Source organism: Scyliorhinus torazame, chromosome 11 (assembly GCF_047496885.1).
Source record: "Scyliorhinus torazame isolate Kashiwa2021f chromosome 11, sScyTor2.1, whole genome shotgun sequence".
Lineage (NCBI taxonomy): Eukaryota > Metazoa > Chordata > Chondrichthyes > Carcharhiniformes > Scyliorhinidae > Scyliorhinus > Scyliorhinus torazame.
The window spans coordinates 215,284,349-215,309,712 of NC_092717.1; the positions used below are offsets into that span (position 1 = coordinate 215,284,349).

Genomic DNA, 25,364 nt, shown 5'->3' on the forward strand with positions numbered 1-25,364 from the left:
TTCCTAAAACAAAAAGTGGGAATCAATATCTTTTGACTATAATGGATGGGTCTAGTAGGTTTCCAGAGGCCATTCCAGTACGTAACATTACAGCTAAAAAGATTGTGGAGGAGTTACTTAAATTCTTTACTATAGATATGGACTACCCACAGAAATGCAATCAGATCAAGGATCAAATTTTACCTCAAGGTTATTCAAAGAAGTTATGGATAGCTTAGGAATAAAACAATTTAAAACAACTGTGTACCATCCAGAATCGCAGGGAGCATTAGAAAGGTGGCATCAGCCATTAAAGACAATGTTGAGGACTTATTGTCAAGATTATCCAGAGGATTGGGATAAAGGAATTCCATTCGTACTGTTTGCAATTAGAGATGCACCTAATGAGTCAACCAAATTTAATCCTTTTGAACTAATTTCTGGTCATGAGATAAGAGGACCACTTAAATTGATTAAGGAAAAATTGGTGAGTGAAAAATCAGAACTTACATTATTGGATTACGTGTCAAATTTTAGGGAACGATTAAATAGAGCAGGTGAATTGGCGAGACAACATTAAAAGTTGCACAAAATGTGATGAAACAGGTAGCGGACAAGAAATCCAAAGTTCGTAGTTTTGCCTGTGGAGATAAAGTTTTAGTATTGTTCCCAGTGGTAGATGAACCTTTAAAAGCTAGGTTTTGTGGACCTTAACAGATTGAAAGGAAATTAAGTGAGGTGAATTATTTGGTAAAAACGCCGGATAGAAGGAAAACGCACCGAGTGTGTCACATGAGTATGCTTAAAAGGTACTTTGAAAGGGAAGGAGATGAAAAGGAGGAGGTTTTAATGATTCTAACTCAAAGTGATGAACCAAATCCAGATGACGTGGTATTTGACATACCTCAAATTAAATTGGAAAATGAGGATGTTCTTAAAAGTTGGGATAAATTGTTGAGTTACCTTCCAGAGGAAAAACAAACTGACCTGAAAGAGTTATTGATATCACATGGGCAAGTTTGGAGAGATAAATTGGGAAGTACTAAAATGGCTATACATGATGTAGATGTGGGAAATGCTGTTCCAATCAAACAACATCCATACAGACTTAAACCTTTAAAATTGGCACAGGTTAACAAAGAGATTGAGAGTATGCTTAAAAATGGCATAATTGAAGTGGGTTGCAACCAATGGAGCTCACCCATAGTGATGGTACCAAAACCAGACGGTACCCAACAGTTGTGTGTGGACTATAGAAAGGTTAATGCCGTTTCAAGAACGGACTCTTGTCCTATCCCACATTTGGAGGATTGCATTGAGAAAGTGGGACAATCAGCTTTTATTTCCATACTGGATTTACTTAAAGGTTACTGGTAGGTACCTTTATCCGAAAGGGCGAAGGAGATTTCAGCTTTTGTGACTCCAGATGGTATATACCAATTCAAAGTTATGCCATTTGGCATGAAAAACGCACCAGCCACATTTCAACGGTTAGCTAACAAAGTTGTTTCAGGATTACCCAATTGTGCGGCATACATCGACGATCTGGTAATTTTCAGCCAGACATGGACAGAACATTTGAAACATCTGATGGAGTTATTCGATCGACTTCAGGAGGCGGCTTTGGTGATAAACCTAGCCAAAAGTGAATTTGGAAGGCCCAAGTCACTTTCCTTAGCCATACAAACGGACAGGGTCGCATGGTCACACGGGATGTGAAGACAACAGTTATTGAGGAGTTTCCAATACCCTCATCACAAAGGGAAATAATCCAATTTCTTGGCATGAGTGGATTTGATCAAACATTTGTGCAAAATCTTCGTAGTGTGGTTGCTCCACTGATGGATTTGCTGAAGAAACGTCAAAAATTTCAGTGGACAGCGGACTTTCAACAGGCATTTGACTGCCTGATAGCTGTGATAACCAATGCTCTTGCGTTGGAGAATTACAAGGGACTCTGTGATCAGATTGAACCAAAGTATCTGACTTTAAAGAGAAATGCCGAGGCATAGAGACAGGGCTGGATCGTGCACAGACCTTCTTGTTCAATGGGACTGTCAATCGAGAAGGATTTCAGTTGGAGGAACGAAAAAAAATGGACTATATTATAAAATGGACACAGCCTGAGTGAGTAAAACACATCCAGCGTGGGAATTTGAAACTTGGTAATTTGGTGCAGTGAGGTAACCAGGAAAGTTTCGGGAGCCGTTCGGAGGAGGAGGAACAGTCTCTCTGTGAGTATAAAAACCGAACGGTAACTTCCTGTTTTCCACTTTTTTTTTTCAAAAGTGACGTCAGAGAGAAGCTGTGATCTGATTGGTTGATAGCAAATCTGCCCCAAATTTAAAAAAAAACACAGCTAAACTCGTAAACTTAAAACAAACTAATTAATTAATTAGAGCTGGCTCGTCAGGTGATGTGCTTGAGCTGCTTGATGTGGGAGCTGGCAGATCCCATTGCGAGCTGCAGCGACCACATCTGCAGTAAGTGTTGGCTGCTCGAAGAGCTCCGGCTCAGAGTTGATGAGCTGGAGTCTGAGCTTCAAACACTGAGGCACATCCGGGAGGGGGAGACTTACCTGGACACTGTGTTTCAGGAGGCAGTCACACCTGTCAGAGTAAGTAGTTTAAATCCTGCCAGTGGCCAGGGACAGCAGGGTGTGACTGCAAGTCAGGCAGGTAAAGGGAACCAGCAGTCAGGAACTCAGGAGCCTCAGCCCTTGACCCTGTCCAACAGGTAAGAAACACTTGCTCCCTGTGTGGATGGCGAACAGGGCTGCAGGAAGGATGAGTCAGCTGACCAAGGCACCATGGTTCAGCAGGCCATTCAAGGGGAGGGAGTAATTAGGCAAGTTGTAGTTGTAGGGGATTATCAGGGGGATAGATCGTATCCTTTGTGAGCAGGATAAAGAGTCCCGCATGGTATGTTGCCTGCCCGGTGCTAGTGTGCGGGACATCTCTGACCGGCTTGAAAGGATACTGGAGATGGAGGGGGAGGATCCAGTTATTGTGGTCCATGTCGGTACCAACAACAAAGGCAAGTCTCGGAAAGAGGACCTGTTTAGAGATTATAAAGAGCTAGGATTCAAATTAAAAAACAGGTCCTCAAGGGTCATAATCTTCGGATTACTGCCCGAGCCACGTGCAAATTGGCATAGGGAGGCAAGAATAAGGGAAGTTAACACGTGGCTGAAAGAGTGGTGTGGGAAAGAGGGGGCCTTTTCATGGGGCACTGGCATCAGTTTTGGGACACGGGGGACCTATACCGTTGGGATTGTCTCCACCTGAACCGAGCTGGGACCAGTGTTCTGGCGAAAAGAGTAAATAGGGTGGTCAATAGGACTTTAAACTTGGGGGGGGGGAAGGGAAAATCAGGGAACCAAGAGGTGAAGTAATCAGTGGAAAGCGTAGCTGCTTAAGAATACAAAAAAGCACGAAAAGACAGAACTCAGGAGAGGTTACGATAGTCCCCATCTCACAAAATATGACACAGTGTATGGAAAGGCTCAGTAAACCAAGGTCCACCACACTAAGAAAACAAAAAGGGATGGTCAATAGAGAATTAAAGGTGCTTTATTTAAATGCGCGCAGTGTACGGAACAAGGTAGATGAGCGTGTGGCCCAGATTGTGACTGGCAGGTATTAGGTGGTAGGCATCACAGAGACGTGGTTGCAGGGGGTTCAGGACTGGCATTTAAACATCCAGGGATTCACAACCTATCGAAAAGACAGAGAGGTGGGCAGAGGGGGCGGGGTTGCCTTGTTAATTAGGAATGAAATTAAATCAATAGCACTAAATGACATAGGGTCAGATGATGTGGAGTCTGTGTGGGTAGAGTTGAGGAACCACAAAGACAAAAAAACCATAATGGGAGTTATGTACAGGCCTCCTAACAGTGGTCAGGACCAGGGGCACAAAATGTACCACGAAATAGAAAGGGCATGTCAGAAAGGCAAGGTCACAGTGATCATGGGGGACTTCAATATGCAGGTGGACTGGGTAAATAATGTTGCCAGTGGACCCAAAGAAAGGGAATTCATTGAATGTTTACAGGAGGGCTTTTTGGAACAGCTTGTGATGGAGCCCACAAGGGAACAGGCCATTCTGGACTTAGTGTTATGTAATGAGCCAGACTTGATAAAAGATCTTAAAGTAAGGGAACACTTAGGAGGCAGTGATCATAATATGGTAGAATTCAGTCTGCAATTTGAAAGAAAGGTAGAATCAGATGTAAAGGTGTTACAGTTAAATAAAGGTAACTACAGGGGCATGAGGGAGGAACTGACGAAAATCGACTGGGAGCAGAGCCGAGTGGGAAAGACAGTAAAACAGCAATGGCAGGAGTTGCTGGGAGTAATTGAGGACACAGTACAGAGGTTCAACCCAAAGAAAAGAAAGGTTATTAGAGAGGGGATTAGGCAGCCATGGCTGACAAAGGAAGTCAGGGAATGCATCAAAGCAAAAGTGTAAGCCTATAATGTGGCAAAGAGTAGTGGGAAGTCAGGAGATTGGGAAGGCTACAAAAACAAACAGAGGATAACAAAGAGAGAAATAAGGAAAGAGAGGATCAAATATGAAGGTAGGCTAGCCAGTAACATTAGGAATGATGGTAAAAGTTTCTTTAAATACATTAAAAACAAACGGGAGGCAAAAGTAGAAATTGGACCACTCCAAAATGACGCTGGTAATCTAGTGATGGGAGACAAGGAAATAGCTGAGGAACTAAATAAGTACTTTGCGTCAGTCTTCACAGTAGAAGACATGAGTAATATCCCAACAATTCAGGAGAGTCAGGGGGCAGAGTTGAATATGGTAGCCATCACAAAGGAGAAAATGCTAGAGAAACTAAGAAGTCTAAAAATTGATAAATCTCCGGGCCCAGATGGGCTACATCCTAGAGTTCTAAAGGAGCTAGCTGAAGAAATAGTGGAGGTGTTAGTTATGATCTTTCAAAAATCACTGGAGTCAGGGAAAGTCCCAGAGGATTGGAAAATCGCTGATGTAACCCCCCTGTTCAAGAAGGGAACAAGAAAAAAAGATGGAAAATTATAGGCCAATTAGCCTAACCTCAGTTGTTGGCAAGATTCTAGAATCCATCGTTAAGGATGAGATTTCTAAATTCTTGGAAGTGCAGGGTCGGATTAGGACAAGTCAGCATGGATTCAGTAAAGGGAGGTTGTGCCTGACAAACCTGTTCTTTGAAGAGATAACAAATAGGTTCGACCAAGGAGAGCCAATCTATCTTGACTGCCAAAAGGCCTTTGATAAGGTGCCTCACGGGAGACTGCTGAATAAAATAAGGGCCCATGGTATTCGAGGCAAGGTACTAACATGGATTGACGATTGGCTGTCAGGCAGAAGGCAGAGAGTTGGGATAAAAGGTTCTTTTTCGGAATGGCAACCGGTGACAAGTGGTGTCCCGCAGGGTTCAGTGTTGGGGCCACAGCTGTTCTCTTTATATATTAACGATCTAGATGACGGGACTGGGGGCATTCTGGCTAAGTTTGCCGATGATACAGAGATAGGTGGAGGGGCAGGTAGTATTGAGGAGGTGGGGAGGCTGCAGAAAGATTTAGACAGTTTAGGAGAGTGGTCCAAGAAATGGCTGATGAAATTCAATGTGGGCAAGTGCGAGGTCTTGCACTTTGGAAAAAAGAATAGAGGCATGGACTATTTTCTAAACGGTGACAAAATTCATAATACTGAAGTGCAAAGGGACTTGGGAGTCCTAGTCCAGGATTCTCTAAAGGTAAACTTGCAGGTTGAGTCCGTAATTAAGAAAGCAAATGCAATGTTGTCATTTATCTCAAGAGGCTTGGAATATAAAAGCAGGGATGTACTTCTGAAGCTTTATAAAGCACTAGTTAGGCTCCATTTAGAATACTGTGAGCAATTTTGGGCCCCACACCTCAGGAAGGACATACTGGCACCGGAGCATGTCCAGCGGAGATTCACATGGATGATCTCAGGAATGGTAGGCCTAACATACGATGAACGTCTGAGGATCCTAGGATTATATTCATTGGAGTTTAGGAGGTTGAGGGGAGATCTAATAGAAACTTACAAGATAATGAATGGCTTAGATAGGGTGGACCTAGGGAAGTTGTTTCCATTAGCAGGGGAGACTAGGACCCGGGGGCACAGCCTTAGAATAAAAGGGAGTCACTTTAGAACAGAGATGAGGAGAAATTTCTTCAGCCAGAGAGTGGTGGGTCTGTGGAATTCATTGCCACAGAGGGCGGTGGAGGCCGGGACGTTGAGTGTCTTTAAGACAGAAGTTGATAAATTCTTGATTTCTCGAGGAATTAAGGGCTATGGAGAGAGAGCGGGTAAATGGAGTTGAAATCAGCCATGATTGAATGGTGGAGTGGACTTGATGGACTGAATGGCCTTACTTCCGCTCCTATGTCTTATTGTCTTATTATTATACCTGTTTGTGTGTGTTGTTTATTGAAATGAAAAAGTATATTTTCTGTGTGCATTTCTTAAAGGATAGCGAAAAGGTGAAAACTGAAACCACCTTGAAGTTGATGGGGTTTTTTTCTTGGGGGGAGGTGTCATGAGAATGTAACTTTAAGAAATGTTTGGCTGCTCATATTATTGAAGTGATGTCAGAGTGTGAGTGGAGCTGGGCTGTCTGCCAGCTTTTTACTTTCGTTTTAGGCTGTTTGCTGCAGGGTTTGTTTTAGTTTTGTTTTCAGTGTTGGAGCTGAAGCCAGACAGAGCAGGAATACTGGTGATCTCTCTGGCATGAAAAGACTATCTCTTGATCATTTGGTGAATTCAGAATTATAAATGTTCTCAGTAGTGAATGTGAACCTAATGTGCTTCTGTTAAAAGGTGTTTCTTTTGTCTTCTGGATGTTGTTTGGGAAGTTATTAAGGATTACTTAGTGTTGTATTCTTTGGGGGTTGTATTTGAATTGATGGTTGCTAAGATGTTCACTGTATGTTTTAAAAAGGTTAACTTGAGTTCATAGAATAAACATTGTTTTGTTTAAAAAAATACTTTTCCATTTCTGCTCACACCTGTAGAGTGGGCCGTGTGCTCCCCACACCACAATCTATTAAAAGTTGTGGGTCAGGTGAACTCCATGATACACTTTGGGGTTCTCTAAACCCTGGCCCATAACACCGCGGCTCCTTGAAATGCACCTTCCAAACCTGTGACCTCCACCACCTGGAGGACCGAGGGCAGCAGAGCATGAGAACCACCTGAAATTTCCCCTCATTATCATGGACAAACGTTTATGTGCTTTGTTACTGTCCATGGTAATTGTATTTTGTGTATGAGGTGTGTATTTTCTTACACTCAGAGTGATTGTCCCAATTGAAATGGTTCCAACAGCATGCTTTTGAATGAGTTTTAATGATAAAGATTATTTATTATCACACACTTTTCCTGGAGATTTGAAAAACATGACGTCTCACTCAATGACTCACCCAAACAAAACTTAGGTATATCTGGAGAGAAAGATACAATTACAAAACATGTTTATCTCAGACTCTCTTTATTGGCAGACTTGTAATTTTATAGATGAGTTGGTGCTTTTAGTTGAAGCAAAGGTCTTGTAAGTAGGGATTTCCCAGTAAACTGTGATGCTTCCTGTGGTTGAATTTCCAAGAGATTGGTTCTCAGATGAAAATCAATTTGAAACAGGTTGGGAAGAGTCCTTCTCCCATTTTTCAAGGTCGTTTATTATATTGACTACACAGTTCACTTGGAACTGGTTTGATTGTCAGAGTGCGAGTGAGAGAATGCGAGTGAGAGAGAGTAAGGGAGAGAGTGTGTGAGAGAGTGCGAGTGTAGGCGTGAGTATTTGAGTGTGAGGGCATGAGTATTTGAGTGTGAGAGATTAAGTGAATGTGGGGGTGAGTGCGAGTCTGCCTTGTGCCTAGTCTCAGGTTCCTCACTCACACTTACCACCACACACCAAGGCATACACACACACCCACTCGCGTTCCTACCCCACATTCACCGGCCCTCTCACACACTGGTCATTTGACATTACTTTGTCTTTTTTTAAGTTTAATCATTTATTGCTCTTACATTGCCTTACATTTGATCAGAAATTCTTTCTTTCCTTAAAACCCCAACATTTTATTTGAAACCTTATCTTTCTGAAATGTTCTCGTCGGTCCCTTGAGTGATGAGCAAATGTGGCAGCTGATTGAAAGGTTGGACATGCCTCGTATAAGGCATCAATGAGAAACAACCATAATACATACTTTATGAGAATTTGGTTGGCAGAGCAGACTCACCTTGGGGATCTGAATTTTGTCCTAATGTGAGGTTAGTGCAAATGTCAGTGTAAGCTAAACTGTTCAATACAAGACAGTTTGGCAATCCAAATTTGGGCACCATCTACTTCTAGGCATAAACTGTATAAAATGATTTTGTTAGTTCCTTCAGTACTGAGTTCACTCCGGGCCATGGAAAAACAAGGGAGTCATTCAAACACTGGAGGGAGTGAAAAACTACAAAGCTGATATGTCAAATATCAAACTAATGAGAAGCCTGGCTTTTCAGATTGTAAAGGAAGTTGTGATAGATGCATCCATGATAGTTACGAGTATAGAAAAGGATAAATCAAGAGTATTAATTTAAATTGCGCCAGTGGGACAAGTAAACACAGATCAAACCAGTGAAAGGTAAGTTTCAGATTGATATCAGGAAGTACTTCTTTTTAAGTTCTGTCAAGAGTTATGTTGTCCAAAAAGGCAGTCAGATTCCATACAGCAAGAACAAACAGACAGCAAATAAGAACACATTCTATTAATTTTGAAATGAAATGAAATGAAAATCGCTTATTGTCACAAGTAGGCTTCAAATGAAGTTACTGTGAAAAGCCCCTAGTCGTCACATTATGCGCCTGTTCGGGGTGGTACGCGCTGTTCGTTGAGGAATGATATTTGGAACACTTGGAGATTCATTGTTCTGCTCCAATTAGTGCCATGCAATGTTTCATGGCCATGTGAGGCACACCAGACCTTGGTTGCATATCTCTTCTGAAGAACAGGATCCCTCAGTGCTATGCTGAAATGTCTGCTCGAGTAGAATTCTCAAAGTGTGGTGGCCTTTGACCTATGTTAACTTGGCCAAACGAACACCTAGATTTAAGCTGAATTAAAATCAATCACGATTCACTTCTCCCAAGTCAATAATCAGCAAATCTTTAAATATTGTAAGTAACCTGGTATCAGGTCTGAAGTGTTTTTTTAATTTCACCTCTTCTGATCACTGTCTGGATTTTAAAACAAGTTACCAAACTAAGGCAAAAATAGCTCGCTTCTTTGTCACATTAATTTATGGTTGTTGAGTACCTATGTGTTGTCCGAAGAATGTAAAAAGACACTAAATAAATGCAAGCTGTTTATCACACCACTGCTTTGCAAATGGATTAGATGGTAGGGAAGTTTGCAACTGAAGTTTTTCTGATTCCCTCTGACTCGGTGCGACAGTACAAAGTGACCCACTGAGCTCGGCATTTGTTATATTGCCTTTTTAATGTTGGGCACAAATGTGGTCAATTGGAACCCAGGGCAGATTTCAGAGGGCACAGGGAACCGAAAAAATGACTTTATTAGTATTCTCTTTTCCTTGTGGCTGGATCCAGTTTAGTTTTGTTTATTTTTAAAAAAGCAAGCCACTGTAACATGGACCAGCAGCCATGGTAACACCCAGCGGCTCACTAACCTGTGGCCAGACGCCAAAGCAAAAAGAGTGGTGGCGAGGGCACAGAAATAGGAGAGAATTCAACTAACACAATTTGCATCCTTGTTGGGCGCACTGATAATTACCAACCTCTGCCAAATACAAACCGGTCCAAAATGTGCAAATCCCAGTGAAGAAAATGAGCAATCTTGACACCAGGAAGAGTGGAGTTGCATTTGTAAGGTGCACATGGCCAGTTTGGGCAAGCTTTCACTGGCACCCTCCACTTTCAAGTCTCACCAGAGTTTTTCTCCCCCCTTTCGTCGTTCAGGATTTGAACCAATGCAGTCGATGGAAACATGATTTGAACTGAATCTGATCCGCATGGTGCCCAAAAAAATGAACCAATCAGCACACTGGAGGGCGAGACTGGCGGGAAATATAGAGAGCGGAAATGACGTTTGGATGGCCCACCTCCCCTCTCCAGGCCCCCCCGGGGGGAGGAGGAAGAAAAACAGAAAGAAGACAACGGAAATTTTCGCAATTTGAAAAAAAAAATCCCCCAATCGACGCGTAACTTTTTTCCTCTCCCCGGTTTTCAAATTGGTGAGATTTTAATTTGCCCCTCAGTGTTGACCTGTGACCCGACGCTGACGTCCCTTAGCGACGGCGGCTGGAACGCATGGTAACCCCGGGGCTGTGGGGTGGGTGATAAGCGGCAGACACTGAGCACCAGCAGCTGGCTCTCAGCTCAGCACCAGCAGCAATAACTACCATCAGCAATACTGCTCGTGCTTTAAATGAACAGGCGTCGCGCAGTGAGTAACAAACCCGTCGTTGTGTTTGATTCTGCTGCAGGAACGGTGCGAAATGTTTTGAAAGACACGCACAGCCCCGCCTGCCTGGAGGGTGACTGCCATGCTCAGTTTCATTTTATCGTTTACCCACATTTTGTGGATCATGGCCTCTCCCAAAGGAGTCAAGGAGGCTGGTGCTTTCGCCTCTCCCTCTCTGTCTCGAGATCCCATCTTGACTTTGGCTACTGCTCCTTTCCTTTGTGCTTCACTTGGGAGAGCCGCACCATCTCCTTCCCTTTTGTGCCTCGTGGGGGAACCAAATAATCTCCTTTTCCTTTGTGCTTTCCTTGGGGAATCAAACAATCTTTTTTGGGGGGCGAATCAAATAATCTTTCTGTTGTGTGTGTGTGTGTCTCTCTCTCTCTTCCCCCCCCCCCCCCCCCCCCCTGTGCTTGAAGGCTCTTCTGATCAAACGGGAACAGCGTGATTTTTATTTTGCCCTCTCCCTCTCGGAAAGTGAATTTTCAAAAATTGCTTTTTTTTAAAAAAAAAGCCTTCTGTCACAAATGCTGCATCTGGTATCCCAAGGAACTCTGCAGAGAGGGCTCTGCTCTTACAAAGGGTTACACTGTAGCTCAAAAGGAAGACTTGTATTTATATAACGACTTCTAGGCAGTCCCTCAAAATGCTTAGTAGCCAATGAAGTACTTTTTTGAAAAGTGTAACTCCTTCAGTAACGTAGTAAGAAGGCCATTTTTCGAAGTGGCCAATTTGGGTCTGAAGATTTATTGCAATGTTTTCCACCTCGTTCCTGGACTTGTTTCTGTTACATTGTTTAAATGTTGTAACACTCAGTTTGAAGCGCTTGTGTCCACTACAAAGGTTGTAAGCCTCAGTAATCTGGCTTCACCTGTTGTCTTCAGCGACGACTTCACGTTCGTGAAGGCCACTTCTTGCCGTTTTGGCTAAAATCAAATGTGAGATCAGGTGTTATGCCTGTTCTTGTCAGTTTGGATCATGTCTCTTTTTGTGGGGACCATGAATTGGATTCACTTTGAATTGGTTTTTGGAGCAAGCAAGGAGATGGATTAACGCTTGCCATGCGCATTAACATTTTGAGAAAGGAATTTAAAAAACTTCATCTAATAACAATAATAACCTTTGTGAATGTTGGGAAGTCTGTCAATGCCTTTGTGCTATATTGCTTTTATAATTTGTGATATAAATGTCCTGAGCCTTATGTGGAGGGAATGTTTACAGTTTGAATTCATTCTGGATTTTGCTTTTTCATATGTTTAGAGATGGGAAAGGGAAGAGGTATCCATCCTTTCATGCAGTGAGCTGGGTTTTCTACCGTATTATTTTGTGTTTAATCTGCTTTGTTGGTGGGATGTTATATTTCATAGAAAAAATACAGCACAGAAGGAGGCCATTTGGCCATCTTGTCCATGCCAGCCTGAGGACACCCAGGTGCCCTTTCTAATCCCACCTGCCTGCATCAGGTCCATAAGCCCTGTATCCTACAGCACTTAAGGTGTAGATCCAGTTACTTTTAAAAAGAGTTTAGAGTCTCTTCCTCCACCAGTAACTCAGGCAGCAAATGCCATGCTCTTGCTACCCTCTGCCTAAAAAGGTTCTTCCTCATGTTTCCTCTACACCTTCTGCCACTTATCTTGAATCTATGTTCCCTGGTTCTAAAATTCTCTACCAAGGGAAACAATTTTATTCTGTCCACTCTATCTCTTCCCCTCATAATTATATACACCTCAATTAAGTCACTCTTCAGCCTTCTTTGTTGCAAGGAAAATAACCCCAACCTATTCAATCTCCTCGTAGCTACACTTTTCTTGCCATGGCAACATTCTTGTAAACCTCCTCTGAACTTGCGTCCTTGACCAGAACTTCGCATAATATTCCAGTTGTGGCCTCACCGGGGTTTTATGCAATTCCAACATTATATTCTTACCTCTGCCAGTGAAGGAGAGCATTCTTTACAACCTTGTCTACATAAACTGCTGCCTTTGGGGACCTGTGTACTTGTACACCAAGATCTCTACTCATCTGCCCCTCTTAGTATATTCCCATTTATTGTGTATTTCCTACAACTGTTTGACCTCCCTAAATGCATGACCTCGCACTTCTCAGTGTTAAATTCCATCTGCCACTCTGTCACTCACTCCACCAACCCATCTATATCATTTTGGAGATTATAGGTAGCCTCTGCACTGTTCACCACTTGGCCAATCTTTGTGTCGTCTGCAAATTTCCCAGTCGTGCACGTCCAAGTTGTGAATATATTACACAAACAGTGGGTTACAGGTAAGAACGAGTCCTCTGTTTTGACATGTATTTCTTTTTTGAATCTTGGATCAGTTGCTTGGACTCCGAGACTAGGGTTTTCCCACAATTTTTAAAGAAATAATGCTGAAGTTTTATCCTCGGCCAGACAGTTCACTTTTGAATGTTCAGAATTGGCAATCGTCAAATGTTAAAATGGAAATGTATAGATTTTGTATCTGGTTTTTAATGAGAAGCATTATATCCTGTACTTAGAAACTAGTTAATTGTGAGAATTATGTTGGTGACTGATTTGCAGATCACTTGATGTCTCCAATCATTCGTTTCAAATTTCAGTCAGATTTTTAGATGGGTCAGTAGATCATTATACTGGCTCATTACCGAGTGGAACAGTAACTTGTTGCAGAGTGGAATTGGCAAGGGCCCTGGGAGAAGGTCATTTGTTCACCCTCCAAGCTGGAGAAGTGTGTGCCAATTTTTGTTTTTATGTTTGGGAGGGGAGAAGTGAAGTATTTATAGTTAAATACAATATTAGAGCTGGGTTTGCTTAATTTACTGTAATTGGTGATTGTTTACAAGAAAAATAATCTACCATCCATCTATGTTGTATGGTGCATTTGGTGAACAGGTTGGAGGTATGTGCTGCAAACATGTGGTGGCCCATTAAGCAGAACCTTGACAGTGGGCTTGGATACAACTATTCTGCACACTTTGGTTTATCACGTTATTTTGCAGTTTAACAGGGCATTGTGGATAAGAGATACTGTATTTCTCACACTTTTCCGCATTGTGTATCTGTGGGCAATGTTGGAGGTGTGATTTTTGAACTGGCAGTAATTCTGTGTTGTAAATGAAATGCTGAAGCACACTCTCCTCCAGCTTTGCCTTTGTCACTAGTAAAACCCTGACTGTCTCCCACATTGTCAGTCCCTTTGGTTAGGACCCTATCTTTACTCTGTTCAGTCCATAGGATGCAGAGTTGAGCATACACTTCTCCACTGGGATAAATCTGCTGATCAAAAAAATTACAGCTGAGACAAGTGGTATTCGGAAGCATGGCTAAATATTTTGTCAGAGAGGTGGATCTTAAATTACAACATGGAACTCGAGAAGTGGAGAGATGCAGGGAAGTTAATTTTCAGTATTCAGCTGCTAATAAAGAGGCAAAGGAAGGCACACCAAACTTAAATTTTGATTAGATTTATTGTCATATGTACGAAGTAAAGTGAAAAATATTTTTCTGCGGCCGAGGGAACGTACACAGTACGTACATAGTAGACAAAAAGAATAATCAACAGAGAACATTGACAAATGGTACATTGACAAACAGTGATTGGTTACAGTGTGGAACAAGGGGCCAAACAAAGCAAATACATGAGCAAGAGCAGCATAGGGCATCGTGAATAGTGTTCTTAAAGGGAACAGATCAGTCCGAGGGGAAGTCGTTGAGGAGTCTTGTAGCTGTGGGGAAGAAAATCTTCCTATGTCTGGATGTGCGGGTCTTCAGACTTCTGTACCTTCTGCCTGATGGAAGGGTCTGGAAAAAGGCAATGCCTGGGTGGGAGGGGTCTCTGATACTGCTGTCTGCCTTCCTGAGGCAGCGGGGATGTGGGGTTGGCAAGCTTGTGTGATGCGCTGAGCTGAATTCACCACATTCTGCAGTTTCTTGTGATCTTGGACTGAGCAGTTGCCATACCAGGCTGTGATGCAGCCGGATAGGGTGCTCTCAATCGCACATCTGTAGAAGTTTGTGAGAGTCGATGCAGACATGGCAAATTTCTTTAGCTTCCAAAGGAAGTAGAGACGTTGTTGGGCTTTCTTGACTGTTGCATCAACGTGAGTGGACCAGGGCAGACTGCTGGTGATGGTGACCCCTAGAACATAAAGCTATCAAGCATCTCCACTTCGGAGTCATTGATGCAGACGGGATGTTGAGACAGGAGAAGACATTGCTTGAGATCCTCTAGCGCTAATCGTGCAACCAAGTGATGGCAGACCCACTAACCTCTGGAATGAATGGAGATGCTGGACGGGAATGGTGTGGTTGACAGTTGTCAAAGGCTGCTGGGAAGTTGATGAGGATGAAGCCAAAAACTACATCATGGTCACCGTCGATTACGGACATTTTGGTGCTATTGTAGATGTGAAAATCTAATTGGAGAGGTTCAAAGGAGTTGTGAAAATAATGGGCATAAATCGAAGGTGAAATGTTCTCGAACTTTGCATAAGGCAGTAGTTTACTAGAACTCGGGGGTCAGACGTGGTTTTATTCAGAATGGTGCGATTATGATTTTCAAGAGTGGAACAGTACTTGAAGAAAGGGAACCGGTTACTATAAAAGCAAAATACTGTGGTTCCTTGAAATCTGAAAGAAAACAGAAAAATGCAGGAATGACTTCAATTAGCTTTTCTATGTTTTTCCTTTCAATTGGGCATAAGGCCACACTACATAATTACCCATTGCCAAATAAAAATTTGCAGCCGAACATTAGTCCAGTGGTTGAATTTGGTGTTTTTTTGAAGAGGAGAGGTGTCTCACATACTGGATGATATGAGTAAGGGAAAGGTGTAGATTATTCAACATTAATATATAATTGCCAGTGGAGAAATAAGTTCATAACTAGCAAACCAACAGCAAAGCAAGGAAGTAATGTTTCCATTCAGCGATAATGTATTAATTAGATTCCCATCAGTATATTCAGTATTGTGGATTGAACTGCTCTTTACAAAAAATGTTTGTGCCTTGCCGTATGTTGTAGCTTTGTTATTTTACTACTTTTAAGGGACCAAAATTCCAGTTATGTTAGGATCGTGGGAATATCACTTAGAAAATGTAACTGACCAAAGTTAAATTATGTTGGATGATATAAAATTGATACTAGTTAAATAGTTTCGAGGGTCAGAAAAAAACTTTGCAATTTTGTTTTGGAAGATTAATTGAATTGGGCAGAATTGGTGATGATTCAATCATGCAATAAATAGGCTTTCCATACTTTGTACCTAATTTTACAGTCTCATTGCATCAGGCTGTACAAACTGCTTGGTTTGGGATTATGAAAATGCTAGCACTTAATAATAACCTTTATTAGTGTCACAAGTAGGCTTGCAATGAAGTTGCTGTGAAAATCCACTACGGCGCCTGTTCGGGTACATGAGGGAGAATTTAGAATGTGCAATTCACCTAACCAGCATGTCTTTGGGGACCTGTTCGAGGAAACCCGGAGCTCCCGGAGGAAACCCACACAGACTCCACACCGACAGTGACCCAAGACACAAATCGATCCCTGGCGTTGCGAAACAACAGTGCTAACCACTGTACCGTGCCGCCCACTTGAACCAAAGGGGATGAGCTGAATGTCTTGCTGTCAATGATTGGATGAAGGAAGTTGAGTGACCAAAGGGCATCAAATCAGTAGAAATCTAAGTTCTTAGAGGCTTGAAGGGATTGATACAGGTGAAGTGAGGCCACAAATGGATTTAAACATAGTGAATTTTCACTCATCAGAGTCAGTCACTTGCTCCAAAGGCTGATGACTGTCACTGGAAAAGTTCTCCTGACATCTAGCCCAGTAACTTGTGTAACACACAGCTTGTGTAACTTGTGCAACACACAACTTGTGTACATGTCCTCTAGATCTTCATACCTATCTTATTTGAATAGTGCAGCCTATGCAATCGCATTAATTTCTTTATTTTAAAGATTTTAATCAAAGTATATGTAACAATGGTTTTTCATTCAAAGAATGTGGACTTGCTAGTAATTCCCATATCATGGGAGAGTTTTATTAAAGGAACTAAAACTCGTGGCCCACCCTATTCCCATATTCTAGATGAGACCTAAGCAAGGTCTTATGAAAAGACAATATTTAGATTCCTATTTTACTTTGGATTTGTCTAGCAATACATTCAGAAACTCTTGCTTACTTTTGGTATAGCCTCAAAGCAATGGTTGTGATTTGTAAATGTTTAGAGATCTGTTTACTATAAAGAGGTAGGTCTTTTCCATATTCAGCCATCTTTGGAAAATGGTACCCTGTTCCTATGCATTAACCCTGTTCCTTTGCATAACACCACCTTTATTTTATACTAATTGACATCTTGAGGGTTGTGGGCCATTTTCTCATCACATCTATTCCTGATTTGTAATTGATTTTTCTCATCCCAAGATCACTCGTACAAATCTTTGTCTTTTGTAAACCTGTGAGCAGTTCTTCGAACAGCTCCATCCAGTTTCTGAACAGCACTGATTGTTTTTTAAAAAAAATATTTTATTGAAAATTTTTGGTCAACCAACACAGTACATTGTCCATCCTTTACACAATATTATAACAACACAAATAACAATGACCTATTTTATAAACAGAAAATGAATAAATAATAAATAACAAAAATGAAAACTAACCCTAATTGGCAACTGCCTTATCACAAGTAACACTCTCCAAAAATATAATTTAACAGTCCAATATATAATTATCTGTAGCAACGACCTATACATATTATACAGTATATATTAACAACCCTGAGAGTCCTTCTGGTTCCTCCTCCTCCTCCCCCCCCCCCCCCCCCGATCCTGGGCTGCTGCTGCTGCCTTCTTTTTTCCATTCCATCTATCTTTCTGCGAGGTATTCGACGAACGGTTGCCACCGCCTGGTGAACCCTTGAGCCGACCCCCTTAGGACGAACTTAATCCGCTCTAGCTTTATAAACCCTGCCATGTCATTTATCCAGGTCTCCACCCCCGGGGGCTTGGCTTCTTTCCACATATAGCAATATCCTACGCCGGGCTACTAGGGACGCAAAGGCCAAAACATCGGCCTCTCTCGCCTCCTGTACTCCCGGCTCTTGTGCAACCCCAAATATAGCCAACCCCCAGCTTGGTTCGACCCGGACCCCTACTACTTTTGAAAGCACCTTTGTCACCCCCATCCAAAACCCCTGTAGTGCCAGGCATGACCAAAACATATGGGTATGATTCGCTGGGCTTCTCGAGCACCTCGCACACCTATCCTCCACCCCAAAAAATTTACTGAGCCGTGCTCCAGTCATATGCGCCCTGTGTAATACCTTAAACTGAATCAGGCTTAGCCTGGCACATGAGGATGACGAGTTTACCCTGCTTAGGGCATCTGCCCACAGCCCCTCCTCGATCTCCTCCCCCAGCTCTTCTTCCCATTTCCCTTTTAGTTCATCTACCATAGTCTCCCCTTCGTCCCTCATTTCCCTATATATATCTGACACCTTACCATCCCCCACCCATGTCTTTGAGATCACTCTGTCCTGCACCTCTTGTGTCGGGAGCTGCGGGAATTCCCTCACCTGTTGCCTCGCAAAAGCCCTCAGTTGCATATACCTGAATGCATTCCCTTGGGGCAACCCATATTTCTCAGTCAGCGCTCCCAGACTCGCGAACTTCCCATCCACAAACAGATCTTTCAGTTGCGTTATTCCTGCTCTTTGCCACATTCCATATCCCCCATCCATTCCCCCCGGGGCAAACCTATGGTTGTTTCTTATCGGGGACCCCCCCCCAAGGCTCCAGTCTTTCCCTATGCCGTCTCCACTGTCCCCAAATCTTCAGTGTAGCCACCACCACCGGGCTTGTGGTGTAGTTCCTCGGTGAGAACGGCAATGGGGCTGTCACCATAGCCTGTAGGCTAGTCCCCCTACAGGACGCCCTCTCTAATCTCTTCCACGCCGCTCCCTCTTCCTCTCCCATCCACTTACTCACCATTGAAATATTAGCGGCCCAATAATACTCACTTAGGCTCGGTAGTGCCAGCCCCCCCCCTATCCCTGCTACGCTGTAAGAATCCCTTCCTCACTCTCGGGGTCTTCCCGGCCCACACAAAACCCATGATGCTCTTTTCGATCCTTTTATTAAAAAAAAAAGCCTTCATGATCACCACCGGGAGGCACTGAAACACAAAGAGGAATCTCGGGAGGACCACCATCTTAACCGCCTGCACCCTCCCTGCCAGTGAAAGGGATACCATATCCCATCTCTTGAAATCCTCCTCCATTTGTTCCACCAACCGTGTTAAATTTAACCTATGCAATGTGCCCCAATTCTTGGCTATCTGGGTCCCCAGGTAACGAAAGTCCCTTGTTACCTTCCTCAACGGTAGGTCCTCTATTTCTCTACTCTGCTCCCCTGGATGCACCACAAACAACTCACTTTTCCCCATGTTCAATTTATACCCTGAAAAATCCCCAAACTCCCCAAGTATCCGCATTATTTCTGGCATCCCCTCCGCCGGGTCTGCCACATATAGTAACAAATCGTCCGCATACAAAGATACCCGGTGTTCTTCTCCTCTAAGTACTCCCCTCCACTTCTTGGAACCCCTCAACGCTATCGCCAGGGGCTCAATCGCCAGTGCAAACAATAATGGGGACAGAGGGCATCCCTGCCTTGTCCCTCTATGGAGCCGAAAATATGCAGATCCCCGTCCATTCGTGACCATGCTCGCCATCGGGGCCCTATACAACAGCTGCACCCATCTAACATACCCCTCTCCAAAACCAAATCTCCTCAACACCTCCCACAAATAATCCCACTCCACTCTATCAAATGCTTTCTCGGCATCCATCGCCACTACTATCTCCGTTTCCCCCTCTGGTGGGGGCATCATCATTACCCCTAACAGCCTCTGTATATTCGTGTTCAGCTGTCTCCCCTTCACAAACCCAGTTTGGTCCTCGTGGACCACCACCGGGACACATTCCTCTATTCTCATTGCCATTACCTTGGCCAGGATCTTGGCATCTACATTTAGGAGGGAAATAGGTCTATAGGACCCGCATTGTAGCGGGTCCTTTTCCTTCTTTAAGAGAAGCGATATCGTTGCTTCAGACATAGTCGGGGGCAGTTGTCCCCTTTCCTTTGCCTCATTAAAGGTCCTCGTCAATACCGGGGCGAGCAAGTCCACATATTTTCTGTAGAATTCGACTGGGAATCCATCCGGTCCCGGGGCCTTTCCCGCCTGCATGCTCCTAATTCCTTTCACCACTTGTTCTACCTCGATCTGTGCTCCCAGTTCCACCCTTTCCTGCTCTTCCACCTTGGGAAATTCCAGCCGATCCAAAAAGCCCATCATTCTCTCCCTCCCATCCGGGGGTTGAGCTTCATATAATTTTTTATAAAATGTCTTGAACACTCCATTCACTCTCTCCGCTCCCCGCTCCATCTCTCCTTCCTCATCCCTCACTCCCCCTATTTCCCTCGCTGCTCCCCTTTTCCTCAATTGGTGTGCCAGCAACCTGCTCGCCTTCTCCCCATATTCGTACTGTACACCCTGTGCCTTCCTCCATTGTGCCTCTGCAGTGCCCGTAGTCAGCAAGTCAAATTCTACATGTAGCCTTTGCCTTTCCCTGTACAGTCCCTCCTCCGGTGCTTCCGCATATTGTCTGTCCACCCTCAAAAGTTCTTGCAGCAACCACTCCCGTTCCTTACTCTCCTGCTTCCCTTTATGTACCCTGATTGATATCAGCTCCCCTCTAACCACCGCCTTCAGCGCCTCCCAGACCACTCCCACCTGGACCTCCCCATTATCATTGAGTTCCAAGTACTTTTCAGTGCATCCCCTCACCCTTAGACACCCCCCCCCCCCCCCCCTCATCTGCCATTATTCCCATGTCCATTCTCCAGGGTGGGCGCCCTCCTGTTTCCTCCCCTATCTCCAAGTCTACCCAGTGTGGAGCGTGATCCGAAATGGCTATAGCCGTATACTCCGTTCCCCTCACCTTCGGGATCAACGCCCTTCCCAGCCCAAAAAAGTCTATTCGCGAGTAGACTTTATGGACATAGGAGAAAAACGAGAACTCCTTACTCCTAGGTCTGCTAAATCTCCACGGGTCTACACCTCCCATCTGCTCCATAAAATCTTTAAGTACCTTGGCTGCTGCCGGCCTCCTTCCAGTCCTGGACTTCGACCTATCCAGCCCTGGTTCCAACACCGTATTAAAATCTCCCCCCATTATCAGCTTTCCCATCTCTAGGTCCGGAATGCGTCCTAGCATCCGCCTCATAAAATTGGCATCATCCCAGTTCGGGGCATATACGTTACCAAAACCACCGTCTCCCCCTGTAGTTTGCCACTCACCATCACGTATCTGCCCCCGTTATCTGCCACTATAGTCTTTGCCTCGAACATTACCCGCTTCCCCACTAATATAGCCACCCCCCTGTTTTTCGCATCTAGCCCCGAATGGAACACCTGCCCCACCCATCCTTTGCGTAGCCTAACCTGGTCTATCAGTTTCAGGTGCGTTTCCTGTAACATAACCACATCTGCCTTAAGTTTCTTAAGGTGTGCGAGTACCCGTGCCCTCTTTATCGGCCCGTTCAGCCCTCTCACGTTCCACGTGATCAGCCGGGTTGGGGGGCTTCCTACCCCCCCCCCCCCCCCTCCCTTGTCGATTAGCCATCCCCTTTTTCCAGCTCCTCACCCGGTTCCCACGCAGCTGTATCTCCCCCAGGCGGTGCCCCCCCGCCCATCCCCTCCCATACCAGCTCCCCCTCTCCCCAGCAGCAGCAACCCAGCAATTCCCCCCTCCCACCCACCCCCGCTAGATCCCCCGCTAGCGTAATTACTCCCCCCATGTTGCTCCCAGAAGTCGGCAAACTCTGGCTGACCTCGGCTTCCCCCTGTGACCTCGGCTCGCACCGTGCGACGCCCCCTCCTTCCAGCTTCTCTATTCCCGCCATGATTATCATAGCGTGGGAACCAAGCCCGCGCTTCTCCCTTGGCCCCGCCCCCAATGGCCAACGCCCCATCTCCTCCACCTCCCCTCCTCCCCCCATCACCACCTGTGGAAGAGAGAAAAGTTACCACATCGCAGGATTAGTACATAAAACTCCTCTTTCCCCCCCTCTTCGCCCCCCACATTCGCCCCACCACTTTGTTCAAACGTTCTTTTTAATAACCCGCTCATTCCAGTTTTTCTTCCACAATAAAAGTCCACGCTTCATCCGCCGTCTCAAAGTAGTGGTGCCTTCCTCGATATGTGACCCACAGTCTTGCCGGTTGCAGCATTCCAAATTTTATCTTCTTTTTATGAAGCACCGCCTTGGCCCGATTAAAGCTCGCCCTCCTTCTCGCCACCTCCGCACTCCAGTCTTGATAAACGCGGATCACCGCGTTCTCCCATTTACTGCTCCGAGTTTTCTTTGCCCATCTAAGGACCATTTCTTTATCCTTAAAACGGAGGAATCTCACCACTATGGCTCTGGGAATTTCTCCTGCTCTCGGTCCTCGCACCATCACTCGGTATGCTCCCTCCACCTCCAACGGACCCGCCGGGGCCTCCGCTCCCATTAACGAGTGCAGCATCGTGCTCACATATGCCCCGACGTCCGCTCCCTCCACACCTTCAGGAAGACCAAGAATCCTCAGGTTGTTCCTCCTTGCATTGTTCTCCAGTTCCTCCAACCTTTCCACACATCGTTTCTGATGTGCCTCATGCATCTCCGTCTTCACCACCAGGCCCTGTATGTCGTCCTCATTCTCGGCTGCCTTTGCCTTCACGACCCGAAGCTCCCGCTCCTGGGTCTTTTGTTCCTCCTTTAGCCCTTCGATCGCGTGTAGTATCAGGGCCAACAGCTCTTTCTTCATTTCCTTTATGAGCTCTTCCACACAGCATTTTAAGAACTCTTGTTGTTCAGGGCCCCATGTTAAACTGCCACCTTCCGACCCCATCTTGGTTTTTGCTTGCCTTCCTTGCCGCTGTTCTAAAGGATCCACTGCAATCCGGCCACTTTCTCCTTTTTTCATCCGTATCCAGGGGGGATTTCCTTCTGGTTTACCCACAGTGTTTTTAGCCGTCAAAATTGCCGTTGGGGCTCCTATCAAGAGCCCAAAAGTCCGTTTCACCGGGAGCTGCCGAAACGTGCGACTCAGCTGGTCATCGCCGCACCCGGAAGTCAACAGCACTGATTGTTATACCGCTTCTTATAAGGCAACGCAATGAACTGGTCCCCATGCGTAAACACTACCGTTCATAACAATCATCTGACTACAGGAATGCAACCAGTTCCTTTTCCAACTGTGACCTGCTCCCACTAGAATCTCTCTTTTTAAGAGGTAGCCTATTGTGACACCCATGTATGAAATGTTTTTTAAACATAGAATTTGCCTAAAAACTCCCAACACAGAAACCGGCTGACAAGCCCAACTAGCAAATCAGTTTTGCCATCCATTTTGGTTCTATTTCACTTCCTCTTCATTCGGCTACTGGAATTGCACAATATACCCAAGATATCATAATGAGTGAATTAATATGCTTCGAGTACTTGGCGATGTAGAAATGTGTGTGTAAATACGGAGAAGTGTGCTCACACCAAAAGCTATGGTTTTCTAAAATATTTTGAAAAATGCACTTGATGCAATATTTCTGCTGTTAAATGCTCCTCCGAATTGCTTCAACAATAGAAGATATAGCATGCATTTTAAAATGATCTTCCATTGAAAACTGGATCCAAAACCGGGTCGCATTATTTGACAATTATATAGTAGGTTGACACTTTTAAAGAATCTTTTGCCAATATAATTTGCTCATTGTCATAAAGACTGCTATATTCCCAGTGAGTAAAGGGAAGTCATTTTGGGGAGAGAAGAAATGATAAAGAATGCTTGAGATGTCATGCACAAGGCTATTTACTTTGCTGTCCTAGTTTGCTGTCGTTTTAAAATATCACTCTTACTTTCTTTGCTGTGATTTGACACATTTACTTTGCTTCAGCTGCTTCTAAAATTTGCCCATAGAATTCACTTAGTCCAGTTTAATTCTCGATGTCTCCGGAATGGTGTCGTGGTGAACAGATCAGAACAATGTTTATATAAACTTGCATTGAAACCGCTTTTATTTGATCATTAAATCACATGGAAGTATACAGCAGTTGTCGTGTTTCATTTTAAAAATAAATGCATTCAGTGGATGAAAGAGCAAACTTGCATATTGTTTCCACCATAATAGCACACAAGTCAGAAGTGAATTCGGAAAAGAAATATTCCTGATTTCCCATCTCCGGTTTTGTAAAGAGTGACCTTCAAAAGAAATTGATAAAAATTACATAGTAATCACTTTAATTGGGCAGAGAGTAAAATAATTTGCAATGACATAACTATTATCATGTACTCGGGTCATCCAAAGTGCTTCAGGAGGTGTAATCCGCATTGGTATCCAAGCAAATGTCGATTACATCCAGCGATATTCTACAAACATCAGACAAATGATCAGGTTTTTTTTGTGGGAGAAATTATAGCCTGCACGGAACTAATCCCAGGCTGCTTAATTTGAGAATTATCAAACACAATGTTGCTGAACCGCATGAAATGAGGACCGAAAAGAAAGCAGGTTTTAAAAGAAAACAAATTCATTTATGAGATGTGGGCGATAGGAAACTATCGCAAATGCACGCTACGAATTTACCCTTTCCAACTTGATTAATACAATCAACATGAAGATTAAAGAACACAGAATTACATTCTATTCTTTTTACATGCTCCTATTACTTGTTGATTTATACTGTTATGGGAGGCGTTTTCAGAACCCCAAAATGCATCATAGAGTTCAACCAACCTCTCCCTTTAATGTATTTGTTGCTTTTCCTAGCACACAGCTTGTTCCCTAGGTGTGGGATTACAATTATGGACACGTGGGCTTTTAAGCACAAAACAATGTTTATTCCATAAACTCAACTTAATATCTTAAATAAACATTGTATCTCTTAACACCCCTTAGTTCAAAGATAACTCAGAAAATATTGCAACAGTAAATAATTCCTCAATGTTCCTTCAAACTTCCAAGAGACTTAACACCTTTAAACAGAATCACATCAGGTTAAAGGCATTACTATTATGAGTTGAAAATCACCCTAATGATCCAGAGATAGTCTTTCATGGCAGAGATCCAGCTCATTGCAAACACAGACACTCCCAAGCTCTTTTCAAACAAACTGCAGCTCTCTGCAAACACACAGACACACACACGCTGCTTTTTTAAACTGCAAAACTAAACTGCAAAATGGCTGACCTGACCTCCGCTCCACTCACTCTCTGACATCACTGTTTTCTTAAAGGTACATTGCTTAAACATCCATGACTTAAAGGTACTCTCACATGACAATACCCTTTCCTACAGTATGGATCCTGTTTGGGGCTCTATACACTGCTACAAATGAGTTTCACTGTAATTGGCTGGGTTTGATTTTGTGGACAATGCATGAAAAATGAAAATTGTCACGAGTAGGCTTCAATGAAGTTACTGTGAAAAGCCCCTAGTCTCCACATTCCGGCGCCTGTTCGGGGAGGCTGGTACGGGAATTGAACCGTGCTGCTGGCCTGCCTTTGTCTGCTTTCAAAGCCAGCGATTTAGCCCGGTGCTAAACAGCATCGGGCAATTTCCCACATTGTCGTGTGATACCAATGTTCTAGCAGTACTGGAGCAGCTTGACTAAGTGCACAGATAGTTTTGGAGCACAAATTCAGAGGACTATTGCCACAACATTCAGTTATCCAGTGCCTTCAGCCATTTCTTGATTTTTGCATTGAGTGAATCACAATGGCTGAAGACTGGCATCTGTGATACTGAGCACCTCCAGAGGAGGCAAAGATGCATCATCCTGTCGGCAATTCC

The 25,364-nt window shown here is 44.0% G+C and overlaps 1 protein-coding gene across 6 annotated transcripts in view; it reads left to right on the forward strand.

The window, feature by feature from the left end:
* The first annotated feature begins 10,136 nt into the window (after positions 1-10,136).
* Positions 10,137-25,364, forward strand: part of LOC140385782 (protein tyrosine phosphatase type IVA 2-like) — a 185,198-nt gene continuing 169,970 nt past the window's right edge. For 2 of the 6 annotated variants that reach the window (XM_072468285.1, XM_072468284.1), the window contains exon 1: positions 10,293-10,451. Coding sequence is in view for 1 of the 6 variants with exons in the window: in XM_072468295.1 (XP_072324396.1) it covers positions 10,434-10,451 (18 nt within the window). In the remaining 5 variants the exon portion in view is untranslated. Of the gene's footprint in view, positions 10,240-10,292; positions 10,452-12,726; positions 12,750-25,364 lie in introns of those variants that run through there. The other 4 variants (XM_072468288.1, XM_072468286.1, XM_072468295.1 and 1 more) reach the window with 4 other exon arrangements.